This window comes from Heterodontus francisci, chromosome 30 (assembly GCF_036365525.1).
Source record: "Heterodontus francisci isolate sHetFra1 chromosome 30, sHetFra1.hap1, whole genome shotgun sequence".
Lineage (NCBI taxonomy): Eukaryota > Metazoa > Chordata > Chondrichthyes > Heterodontiformes > Heterodontidae > Heterodontus > Heterodontus francisci.
In genome coordinates, this window is record NC_090400.1 from 50856073 (window position 1) to 50868581 (window position 12509).

Genomic DNA, 12509 nt, shown 5'->3' on the forward strand with positions numbered 1-12509 from the left:
CTCCAGCTCCAGCCTTGGTTCTGGGATGGTCTCCGTCAGGATTAGGATCCTCTGCATTGCAAATTTGTGAAGTGTGCAGAAAGAAAGAAAGAACTTGCATTTCTTCAGAGTATTTCATGCCCTCGGGATAACATTCTGGTGCCAATTAACTACTTTTGAAGTGTGTGCAATGCAGTTAGCTAGGCAAACACAACTACTAATCTGTGCACAGTGAAACCTTGCCAACAATAAATGAGCTGAATGACTATTCTGTTTTGAGGCATTGCTTAAGAGATAAATGCTCAGAATCACAGAATCACATGACTCGGGCATTGACAGAACTCCCCTGCTCCTCCACAAATAGAGTTATGGGACATTTTATGTTCATCTGAGCAAGCAGACGAGGCCTTGGTGTAATGCTTCACCTAAAAGACACCATGGTTTATGATGCAGTACTGCACTGAAGTATCAGCTTAGATTGAAACTTGAACCTACAACCTCCTGACTCAGAGAAGAGAGCGCTCTCACTCAGCCAGCAGACAACAATGGCCGTGGCGGCACTGGTGGGAATATAGTGCAAGGCATCTTCTGATCTGCATGCTAATGCTATGCTCTATAAAAATCTTGGTGGTTGCATAGACCTTGTTGGAACTTCATTCAGATTCTTTTTGTGGTTATTGCATTATTGTGGTTATTCATTATTCATGGCTGCAGAGCAGCCATTTTTCCAGGTCACCTTCAAATTATTACTGTTATTGGCTATCCCTCGCAGGTGAGGATGATTGTCTTCCGTAAATCCAAAGGTGGCTGATGAGGCTGATTTGGGATGTACAGCCTTTATGGCACGTATGGTATTTGTGGTCAACTCAGATGTCCGGTCGTGTATTATTAGCTCGGGTCATGGCTTGTTCTTTCCGCCTCTCTCACTTTTCCTCTTCATTTTGTCGTTGCTGGGTCTCAAAATGCTGACATCCTTCCCACAGACTCTGCCTCCATCTGAGTCAGTCCAGGGCGATGATCGCCCAGGAGTTGATGTCAATGTTGCATTTCATCATGTTGGCTTTCAGCACATCCTTGAAACGTTTCTTCTGCTCCTCTGATGTGTCTGCCCTGCCTGAGCTGGGAGAAGAAGATCTGCTTTGGGAGCCTGGTATCTGACATCCGAACTATATGACCAACCCAATGAAGATGATGGTGGATAATCATAGCCTCGATGCTTGTAAACGAAACTGGCTTACAAACAAGCAAAGGCAGAGGTACAACGGAACACAAACAACATGAAGAAAAGGTGGTGGGCAGACAAGGCAAAGGAAATTCAGCATCTCGCTGACATGAATGATATCCAAGGCTTCTTCGCTGCCACAAAGACCATTTATGGCCCGAGTACTCAAGGACCTAAGGATGGGGAGATCTGATCAAGGAAAGAGAAGCTGTCAACGCCCGTGGGAGGGAACATTTTGAAGACCTTTTCAATCAAGAATCCATTGTTGATGAGTGTGTTTTCAACTCCATCTCACAACATCCAGTTGGAGACGAGCTGAGAATTCCGTCAATGCCGATGGAGGTGATGCAAGCCATCACACAAATGAAGAGCAGCAAAGTGGCAGGAGGTGATGAAATCCCTGCTGAAATCTTTAAGCACGGGGGAGAAGAACTAACATTACAGAGAGCCAGGATGGACTCGATGAGTCAAATGGCCATCTTCTGTGCCGTAATGACTCTATGTCTCTATGACTCTGCTCCCCAAATCTTAGTGTGGGTTTAGGCCATCATGAGGCACTGCTGCCATGATTTTCACAGCTCCCCAACTACAAGAAAAATGTCACCTGCAAATAAGCCTGGCATAGACGACTATCTTCAAATGAAAGCATTTTGATTTAAAAACAGGAAGTGCTGGAAATACTCAGCAGGTCAGGCAGAGAGAGGAACAGAGTTAATGTTTCAGGTCTGTGACCTTTCATCAGAACAAAGCATTTTGACTGTGATTGGAAAGTGGCCAGCTTGGTAGGGCAAAACCCTTTCAGTTCATGTAGGTCGTTGCATATTGCCTAGGAGCCTAAAAGACCACATGAGTGCCATCAATGACCGCTGAAGTTTGGAAATCCAACAGTGGGATGGAATTGTGCAGCCATCTCATGCTGCTTTTGCTGTTCAGTAAGAAAAGAGATGAAAATATTGCTGCTGCTGAACAATGCAGTGATACTTTGATGGGTGGAAAATTGGGTGATGTTACAGCTGTTCCTTTTGGTAGCCTGGAAGGAGCCTGATGCATGACTGCCAATAGAAGTGGCATCGCTATGGTACCAGTTCACTGCAGGTCTCTTTGAAGTAGATGTCACATCTCTGTTGAGCCTGCAGAGACAGTTCTCCTCTATCAGTGACAGGGGAATGTATCTGTTCCTCTATGTGCAGTTTCATCTGATGAAATGTCATCGACATGAACTGTTAACTCATTTGTCTCTCGACAGATGCTGCCTGACCTGCTGAGCCTTTCCAGCATTTCCTGTTTTTATTTCAGATTTCCAGCATCCGCAGTACTTTGCTATTCGATTAGTGCTTTTAGATAGTCCATCCAACACCTTAAATATCCATTCCCTTCACCATTGCTTACAATGGCTGCAGCGTGTACCATCTACAGGATGCACTGCAGAAAATTACCAAGGCTTCTGCAACAGCCCCTCTCAAACCCACCACCACTACCACCTCGAAGGACAAGGGAAGCAGGTGCATGGGAAAACCACCACCTCCAAGTTCTCCTCCAAGTCACACACCATCCCATTCCTTCATCATCGCTAGATCAAAAGCTGGCATTATCTACTTAACAGCTCTGTGTGAGTATGTTCACCACATGGACAGCATTGGGCAACTAGAGGTGGGCAATAAGTGCTGGCTTGCTAGCTAATCCATTCTCTGGATGTGAGCATTGCTCGCCTTCTTCTCTTCTTACCCATTGTCTCTCGAGATAAGGAGGCCAAAGAAGAAGAGAAGAAGGCTAGCAATGCTCACATCCAGAGAATGGATTAAAAAACGTTCATAAGAATGGTTGCTGACCTGACAAAAAAAGGAAAAAAGTTGCATTTATTTAGCATCTTTCCCAACCTTGTGATGTTTCAAAGCAGTAAAGAGTCATCAAAGCACATTTGAAGTGTAGTCACTGTTGTTGTCCAGGCAAATATGACAGCCATTTGACATACAGCAGGATTCCACAAACAGCAAGTGTTGTAAGCAATGAGGAAGATAAACAGACGGAATGGATGGACACAGTGTAGATGAAATTCGATGTAGGCAAATGGGAGGTGACACATTTTGGTAGGAAGAATGAAGAGAGACAATGCATGTTAAATGGTTCAATTTTGAAGGTGGTGCAAAGACAGAGACCTGGGGATGTCTGTGCACAAATCTTTGAAGGTGACAGGACAGGTTAATAAAGCAGTTAATAAAGCATACAGGATCCTGGGCTTTGTAAATAGAGCAACAGAGAACAAAAACCAGGAGGTTGTTCTAAACCTATATAAAACACTAGTCCAGCCCCAACTGGAGTATTGTGTCCATTTCTGGGCACCACATTTTGGGAAAGACGTAAAGACCTTGGGGAAGAGCTTTACTACAATGGTTCCATAGTTACATGAATAGACTGGAGAAACCAGGTTTATTCTCCTTTGAGCAAAGGAGGCTAAGAGGAGATTTGATAGAGGTGTTTAAAATCATGACGGGATTAAGAATAAATAAAAAGAAGCTGTTTCCAATGCCTGAAGGGTCGATAACCAGAAGGCAAAGATTTAGCCACATTGGCAAAAAAAAAAGTGACATGAGGAAAAACTTTTTAATGCAATGAGTGGTTAGAATTTAGGATTGCACTGCCTGATAAGATGGTGGAGGCAGATTCAACAGTAGGCTTCAAAAGGGAATTGGATAAATGCTTGAAGGAGAAACAATTGCGAGGTTATGGGGAAAGAACAGGGCAGTGGGACTAACTGGATTGCTCTTCGGAAGAGCTGGCACAGACTTAATGGGTCAAATGGCCTCCTTCTGTGCTGTGCTATTCTATGATTCTATAAAATGGTTGGCCACTTAATCTGTTTTGGATCTGTTGCTTGAAGGACCCCAGGAGAACTTCTCTGCTCTTTGAATAGGGCCACATCCACCTGAACAAGCAGACGGGGCCTCAGTTTAAGCTCTTATCTGAAAGACAGGACCTTTGACGGTGCAGCACCCCCTCGGCGCTCTGCCACTTGGCCAAAGGAAAAGATAGATTGTGGCTTTTTATCTCCAGTGTGTAAGTTTGTGTAATGTTTCCAATAGGCGCTGGGTTGTTTTGATGGGTGTGTACTTGTTAAGATCTAGAATGCACTGCCTGAAAAGGTGGTGCAATTCAATTGCATACAAACTTCCAAAAGGCAATTGGATGTGACCTTGAAGAGGAATAATTTCTGGGTTATGGGGAAAACGTGTGTGTGTGTGTGCGAGGGGGGCGGGGGGGTTACCTTTTAGAGCACTCTTTCAAAAAGTTGACACAAGCAATGACAGGCCAAATGGCCTCTTTCTGTGCCCAGAGATTCTATGATGCTACATGTGACTTGGTGTAAGCCAAACCAGAGCCCCTTGTGGTATTTCTCTTTGGATAGGAGCATCCCATAACTGAACTGGCAGACTATCAGATTTCCCTGAATCCTAATTTCTCAATTTGACATACACCTCATCTCAAAATATATTGGCAAGCATCATAGGACAAACTTCAATTATGTTTTGCTGTTGAAACGGTCTTTGTTCTCTTGGGACAAACACACAGCTGGACTTAAATGTGTCAGATGCACATACCAATGAATTATGTGGGAACAGTAGTGTGATCGTATGTATTTCTCTCTCTCATACGTCTCCTGGTTGTGTGAGGTATGCCTCAGTATGTGTTTGCGTCCTTGTCTGTGTCCATGTGTTTTGTATGTGTGTCTCTGTGTTGGTTTCTTGCTCCGTGTGTGGGGAAGGAGGGGGAAGGGGACTACTGAAGGTCTAACCACATAGCAATTAACTCCAACTGTATCTCCGCTCCAAAACCAAATACTAGAATGTCATACGGATGGGAAACTTTCATGTGTGGGAGCGTATCTTTGGGGGAGGGATGCATGTCACATTTTGGGCGATTGTTTGCATTCCACAGCCACATTGTATTCAGTCCCTGCAGCAAACCACTTGTGTGGGTGGATGCACTGCAACCCGATTCCTTACTGCAACCCTCCACATGTATTATTCTTTGCTATAAAGCTGCAAACGATTTCCTTCTCTGGAGTAGAAAATCGGAAACTTGCCTCTCATTTCCGACACACTGGCGTCTTAGCGGCGCTCCACTCTTCTGCATGACAACCAACATCCATCAGAATCCTGGGCTATTTAGCAAATTTAATAGACCAACTGCTCTCTACACCTATTACAGTCTGATCTGTACATGACATGGATATTTCCGCTCACCTTTTGAAATATAAAGTGTACTTAAATAGAGGTAAATGGTCACCTTGTAATATCATGGAGTCAGGGACTATCACTTCTTCAAGAAATCAATTCCACCCCCCCCCCCCCCCCCCACCATTCGTAAAATTAACCAGCAACTGAGTTTCTGCATTGGAAATCACACAAAATCAAATATACTAGTGTTGCCCCCGACATCCCGTTTGATTTTTCCCCTCCTTATTTTGACAGCAGTTGTTTTAAGGGGCGGGAGTGGGCGACATCAGGGATCTGATAAAATAAATTGCATCATCTTATGGTATAAATCGTTAACTTTAAAATGCATCCGGATGTACAATGATTTTGCAGATGAAGTGAAAAATAAACGCCCGGAGAACGAATTTATCAGCAGCTGTTTTAATGCCTTAAAATCGAACGCTCGCAAAAGACATTGTTAACTAAGAAACGAATGATCCACCGTTTGCAAGGTCACAGTTAGTTTCATGGCCTTTGAGATCAAGTCGGCGCTTTCGTGCACTTTTCGATAAATCGATTAGGTTAACAATGATACAGAGACAATAGATTTTGCTGCACTCGGAACCAGTGAGGGGAGTTTGTGAGATGTCTGAACAGGAACGGAATGTGTGTTCAAAAGGGGGAAAACAATTATGAATGTGGGTCAAACAGAAATAAATATATATCTTTTAAAAAAACGACACAATTCCTTTCATAAAAGTGGTTTATCGGTAATTCAAAAATAAGTTGAATTTTTGAATGGTCCAGGAACCCGACGAATAAAATTCCCGTTTTTACATTTTACCCAGCTCGAATAGATTATTAGTCACGCGCACAAAGAACGCCGAACTCACATAAAAAAAACACTTTAGTACGTACATGAAAATTGGTGACTATAAATAGCTACAACGCCCTTTGGCATTCGACCATATAATGTTTATATGCAGCCCCGTGCGATGACTTGTGGATAAATAAATGTTGGCCTTATGATTTAAGAAGTCGAATGCAACAACGAACAAAATGTGGAATTTGTAGAATATACAGTAATGCTGCATTGCTGTTATACCGCATTTTGTGAATCAAAATGGTTCCTTTTAGAATTGCAATGTGATCATGGTGTCTGAAGGGACGAGTCGTGTTCATTCACAGTGCCAGAGCAGAGTTGAATGGCAGGAGCCCCCTACCCTCCCCCTCCTCCACCCCGCAGCCTGGCTGAGCGGCTGCAAGCTCCCATTGATGCCTCTGACTCACACCATTCACGTTTCCCTGCTCTGCTGAGGCAGGTACGAACCCTGTGTGACGTCAGCCGCCAACTTTTTCATTAATGAAAGCCGGCGCCGGACGCAACCGCCCGAGTGCGCAGGCGCGGCCAGCTCATTTAAAAAAAACAAACACATACCGAGCACACAGCCAAGGATCTGTGTACATTGTGTGTGTGCGAGAGAAAGACAGTCTCAGACCCAGCACCGAGAAAACGGGGAAGATCAAATCTCAACAGCAAATGTATTATTTTAAGAAAACAAACCTCACTCTCATGAACACCAGGAAACGACATCTGGGGAAACAAGTTGCAACATTCACATTTTGACCAGTAACAATGTAAACCTAACAGTGTAAAATGCATGAATATTTAAAAGAGGAACTGTCATCATTAAAAAGCTGTTTGGGAAATCCTTTGTTCATCTCGAGAAGAGGGATTAGAACAAAAGGTTAACTCTATATCAACAATTACTGCATCCCAGAAGTCATTAATTGGGCATGAAGCACTTTTTAGAGATTGAGTAAACCTCGCTAAGGTGATATGTAAATGCAAATATTTATTTCGAAAATTTTGGACGTCTTTTTCATTTTGATGATATCACGTGATGCATTTCAACACAATCTGTGCAATATCTGGCAGGTAGTCGTTAAACAAAGGCTCACCAAACATTTCAGAAGGAAAATCGTGCCTGTTAAAACATCACAAGTCACAATTATCTGCCGGAAATGGGTGGGCCAAGGCGTTGATTAAAAAAGAAGCAAGATACTTCAAAGGGCTTCCTTCATGTAAAGTGCGAAGGTGCACAGACCCGGCTACTGAAGGCAGGCCATTCATCAAATTCCCGCCCTACCCAGAGAAGAAGCTGAAAGTAATGTAAAGCAGTATTAGCAACCGTTAGAAACATGACTATTTGAGGAGTATTAGTTGGATTATACGTCTTGCCAAAATGAGAACACAAAGATCTTTTTGCTGTACGATATTAAATACTGATGTTGTGACAAGACTCAACGCACAGCTTTCTTCCTTATAGATGCTGCTGCATATTTCCAGCATTATATAGAGGTAATATATGCTGTTGCTGTAGCGGAATTCCTCTTAGCGGGGTGATGTAGCATTGGTTATATCCTATCCGAGATAAATTGCGCATTGAGTTCATTAGTGGCTGTTATTTAATTTCTGCACCCCGCCCTCCCCCACCCCGCACCACATTCGTAAGACACATCAAAGGATTTAATACGGGAAACAGGTACTTCAGAGAACGAGCACAAACCGAGTACAGCGTAAAACTTGCTGTAAGCACTCAATGAGAATACACAAGAACACAATTTATAAACACATGCAAATGTCAGGGCTGGTACTGACAATGGAAGGAGCCAGGCTAAGCGTGGTGACAATTTACATTTGCCAGAACATTGTTACAGATCTGCTAATATCAGAACTGTGATACTGGGCGGAATTTTACAGTACTATGTAAATTATATAAAATTGTACATTGTTACGAAAGTGCCTCTGTGTTTTGTTAAGTATATTTTTTGAAGATTCATTTTTGAAAGATTGAAGAAATGTTAAACTTTGGGGTTTTCAAAGGGGGTCATGTAAAGGCCACTTGACTTTGAAAAACAGTCCCTGGAAATTTTTTTTAAAAGGGGCACTGAGAGGTCTTGTGAGGAAAACAAGCCTTTCCGGGAAACCACCTGACTTCCAACAATAACAACAAGCCTTTCTGGGAAACCGCTTGACCACTAGAACAATAAACAACAGAGAACTTTGGACACCTGGACAAATTGTTTACAAAGAAGTGACAGGTCAAGATTGATGGAGGTCAAAAGGTTGACCTCCTGTTGTTGGTTTCGCTTTTGAATTGTTTTGGGTTGGGGTTGAACTGTATAAAAAGGGAGAGAACTTCCAAGGAGAGAAGAGAATTCCCAAGGAAGGAGAGAAGACCACAACCCAGCTCAGCATTCCAGCACCTCTGTAAAAGACACTGTGTCAACTCAGCTGATCTCCAGTCGTTGAAGAAAGGTCTGCTAAATTAATTCTCAATGCTGCCTGAAAAGAACTGTTCTAAAACATTCCAGTGACCTGTCTACGTGTACTCGGAGGCCAGACTGTATGCCATTTTTGGAACATAACATATCTCATCTGCTGTTTCTTCAAGAATGAGCAAGTATTCAGCCCAAGTGCTTTTTATGTCTGTAATAGAGCTCTAAAAACAAAAATCTCTTAATTTTTCCGGTTAACCAATGTATGTGTGCGAGTGAGTGTGAGGGGCTAAGGTAAAAAGGGAACTTTAATATTTCTATCTGTGTGTTTATGTTTTACTTCATTACTGGTTAAGACTTATTTTATAATAAACTGATAATTTTGTTTATTAAAGAAACCCGGTTGGTGTGTTTTATTCTGGGATAAAAATTTAAATATATGTTGTGAGCCATGGAGAGGTGGAACTAGAATAAACAGTGCACTCCTCTCACCTTGGTTGTAATAGCATAAACATAGAAAAAGCTATAAATGTGCATCGGATTGACAAAGAACAGATAACATTTTGGATGTTAAAGAGCTAATTAGCCCTTGCAGGGAGTCGGCATGGGCTCGATGGGCCAAATGGCTTCCTTCTGTAGAGTAACAATTCTATGATTCTATGAATGGGACCCATCAGCAGAATTGCTATTCAGACTGTAAATTCCATTTACAATTTTTAACGCCAATATTTAGAGAGTGGAGAAAAGCTGCTGTTATCAATACAAAGTATGCTTGAAATAGACTCGAGAAAATCAGAGCATTTTTAAAAAGACAATTAAAGATTATTCGGTAACTGCAAGTGAATAATCCTAATCTTGCTTGACATTGAATCTCACTGGGCCTACTGAACAGTTTATTTATGAGTTGCTCTTTCACCCTCCCTTTGCTTTAATTGGTTTCCATTTCAGTACTCCAGTTGGGAGGTCAAAACAATCCTGGCAGTACTGCTTTTCGTCACAGTCACTGACCTGAAACGTTAACTCTGTTAGATGCTGCCAGATCTGCTGCGTATTTTCAGCACTTTCTGTTTTTATTTCAGATTTCCAGCATCTGCAGTATTTTGCTTTTACTATTATGGCAGCGATACTACCCAGTACAATGGGGTAAAAGCAGCAGGACGACTTTGCAGTGTGCGATTGGTCTCCCTGCTGCAAAGCTGCCTTTTAAGTTCTGGTGCGGGTCCGAACATAAGATTCTTGTTGAGTGGAATCCTTTCTCCCATTGCTAGCGGCGATTGGAGGAAGTGGTTAAATGAAACAAAGGTTGGAATTGAGTGAGGATAAGAAATACCTGCTTCAAATAGTTACTTGAACTATCCAGTTTAAAAAAAATGTATTTTATCCCTCTTAAATACAGCATATATTGCATTATTCCCCGTCTTCCAGTGGACAGGATATATATTTATAGGCCCTTAGCAATACTGGTCTGAACTGGGAGATCCACGTTAGTGACTCAGCTCCAATTGCCCTTTGATTTCCCCTCCCCCCGGTCGTTTCAAATGTTCACTGACTTCTTTGGAATGCGTGGCTGAGTTTGATAGCTTATTCTGTAGGGAATAATGAGGGACAAAGCTCCATCCTACCGTTCTGTGACGTACTGTACTCGTACACTTTGCTGATGGGATGTCGTTGTTGCCATTTTTGTTCCCCCAGCTCACTTATCCCTCTTTCACATTAGGAACCATTCTCTGGGGCCAGAGAGCGGGGTTACGCTCTCCGAGACCTTTATTATGCAGTTAAGAGGAAGAATCCCAAAGAACATGCCCACCGATTTCCCTTCCCGCCAGTATCTAGATTTGTGCCCGTTGTATCCAGATTTTTTAGCAATTCAGATGCAGAAATGTTTGTAGCATGCACTTGCTGCACAAACGGCAGTGCTAGCTTCTCCCGGTCTCTGTCCAGTGGATTTTCAGACCCCAGGATTGTTACTTCAGGAAAATATCCGGATAATTCTCCCGCCCCGACCAAATTTTCGTTCAGCAAATCTTTTACTGTGTCTCACTCAGTTTTCTGGCATTTACAGAACGTGTGGGGGGTCAGTTAACAAAGTCACCCCAATTGTTCTCGTGATTGAGAGAGATGCAGAGAGAAACCGCATAAGCAACCTTATAAACGTAACGATACGGCCCAGAACAACACATTAAACCTTAACTCACCTGTCGTATTTTTATCTTGTAGTGTAAAGAAAATTCTTTCTGCTTTTTGTCAACAGATAATTGGGACGCAAAGTGATGTCTCTTTAGCCCGCTCATAGTCGTTCTCAGATCGTATTGCATATTATATATTACACACATACGATGTATATCAGCAAACAAACATAAAACGGTGATATGTCCGTTCAGGATTAGGTTACTGGTCAGATTAATATGGAAGGCACATCCATATCTAGTTATGCCATCGTCTAACAACGTGAAAATGACAGGAACCCCGTTTCCACTTCCCAAAATTAAAGATTCCTCCCCAGTCTACTTATTTCCATTGAAAGTCACCCAGATTTGGCAGCAGGGACACTACGATGTTTTTTTTTAGCGTGAGTTTTTATTGGTGTTCGAGGTCTTCTGTTTGTATTCCTGATAATGTAGAGACCAAAAAACAAGTTCAAACAAATAAAAACAGATGCTGCCTGTCGGTCGTCGGTGGGTATTTGTAAAGGGAAAATACAGATTAACGTTTCAGAATGTGGGCTGTTCAGAACTGGAATGTGGAAGTTAAACGAGCCCCTTTATAGAATAGGACGGGATTTATGGTATTATTTTATTCAGTCGTATAAAGGAGTTGTCTCCTGGCTTCCAGTTCTGGCAAAGGGTTTACATCCGAAATGTTAATCGATCCTCTTTCTACAGATGTCGAGAGACACGTTGTGCATTCCCAGTGTTTTTCTATTTTTGTTTCAACTTCTTTGATAATTTGCAAACATATATAATTAAAAAATATATAAAATTACATAGAAACCAGAAGAAAATACAGAATGAAAAACATCCTTCTATATTAAAAATACACGCGGAACAAACAGAAAACAATCGCTGCACATTGACAAGCTTATTTTGTTTTTCTGTCTCTGTTGCCATTACACTCCAGCAGCGCTCTCCATTGAAAAAAATGCTTCTGGGAGCTGGTGCGCGTGCGCGTGAGACCTCAGAGGCGGAGGGAGGGGGGGAAGGGAAGAAGGGGGCGGTGTCTGGCGGGCGATGACGTAACCGCTCCGTGCTTTTCTTAATGAACGGCCGGGCCGCCAGCGCATGCGCGTTTTTTTTTTTTCACACGGGAGCCTGCGAGAAAAAAAATCCAACTTCCGGCTGGTGTCATGGCCGCCGTGCCCTGGTGAATGTGGAGACGCTGAGAGTGGGGAGCAGCGGAAAGCCAGAGACAGAGAGGAAAACAAACCCAGCAACACAACCGGGAGGGATTTATATCTATCTATTTATATTAAAAAAAAACAAGAACACCGATTGTACTTGGAGGAGAGTAGGGGAGGGGGTGGGGGGGGAAAAGCCGAGCATGGCGGCTCATAAGCCGGTGGAATGGGTTCAAGCCGTCATAACGCGTTTCGACGAGCAGGTAAATAAAAAAAGGGAGCTAACGGTTTCTGTTTTATTCGATACCAAAAAAAGTGTTGGAAGTGACTCTGTGATTTTTTTTTTTGCCTCCTGTGGTGAGCGCGGTTGAATGTTCTCTGAGGTAAAATTTGGCGTCCGTTTTTTGTTTCTGCTTTCTGGGGGTGGGTGGCTTTTTCCGTGGAGCCAGTCAGTCGAGGCCTGGCCTGGCTTTTCTCGATCCTCTCAAGGCTGGGTCCA

The 12509-nt window shown here is 42.8% G+C and overlaps 1 protein-coding gene across 11 annotated transcripts in view; it reads left to right on the top strand.

Annotated features, from left to right (window-relative positions):
• The first annotated feature begins 12018 nt into the window (after nt 1–12018).
• The window catches only part of nf1a (neurofibromin 1a), a 291554-nt gene continuing 291063 nt past the window's right edge, over nt 12019–12509 (top strand). For all 11 annotated transcript variants that reach the window (XM_068010585.1, XM_068010587.1, XM_068010588.1 and 8 more), the window contains exon 1: nt 12019–12273. In XM_068010585.1, the coding sequence (XP_067866686.1) occupies nt 12214–12273 (60 nt within the window). In that variant the 5' untranslated portion in view covers nt 12019–12213. The remainder of the gene's footprint in view (nt 12274–12509) is intronic.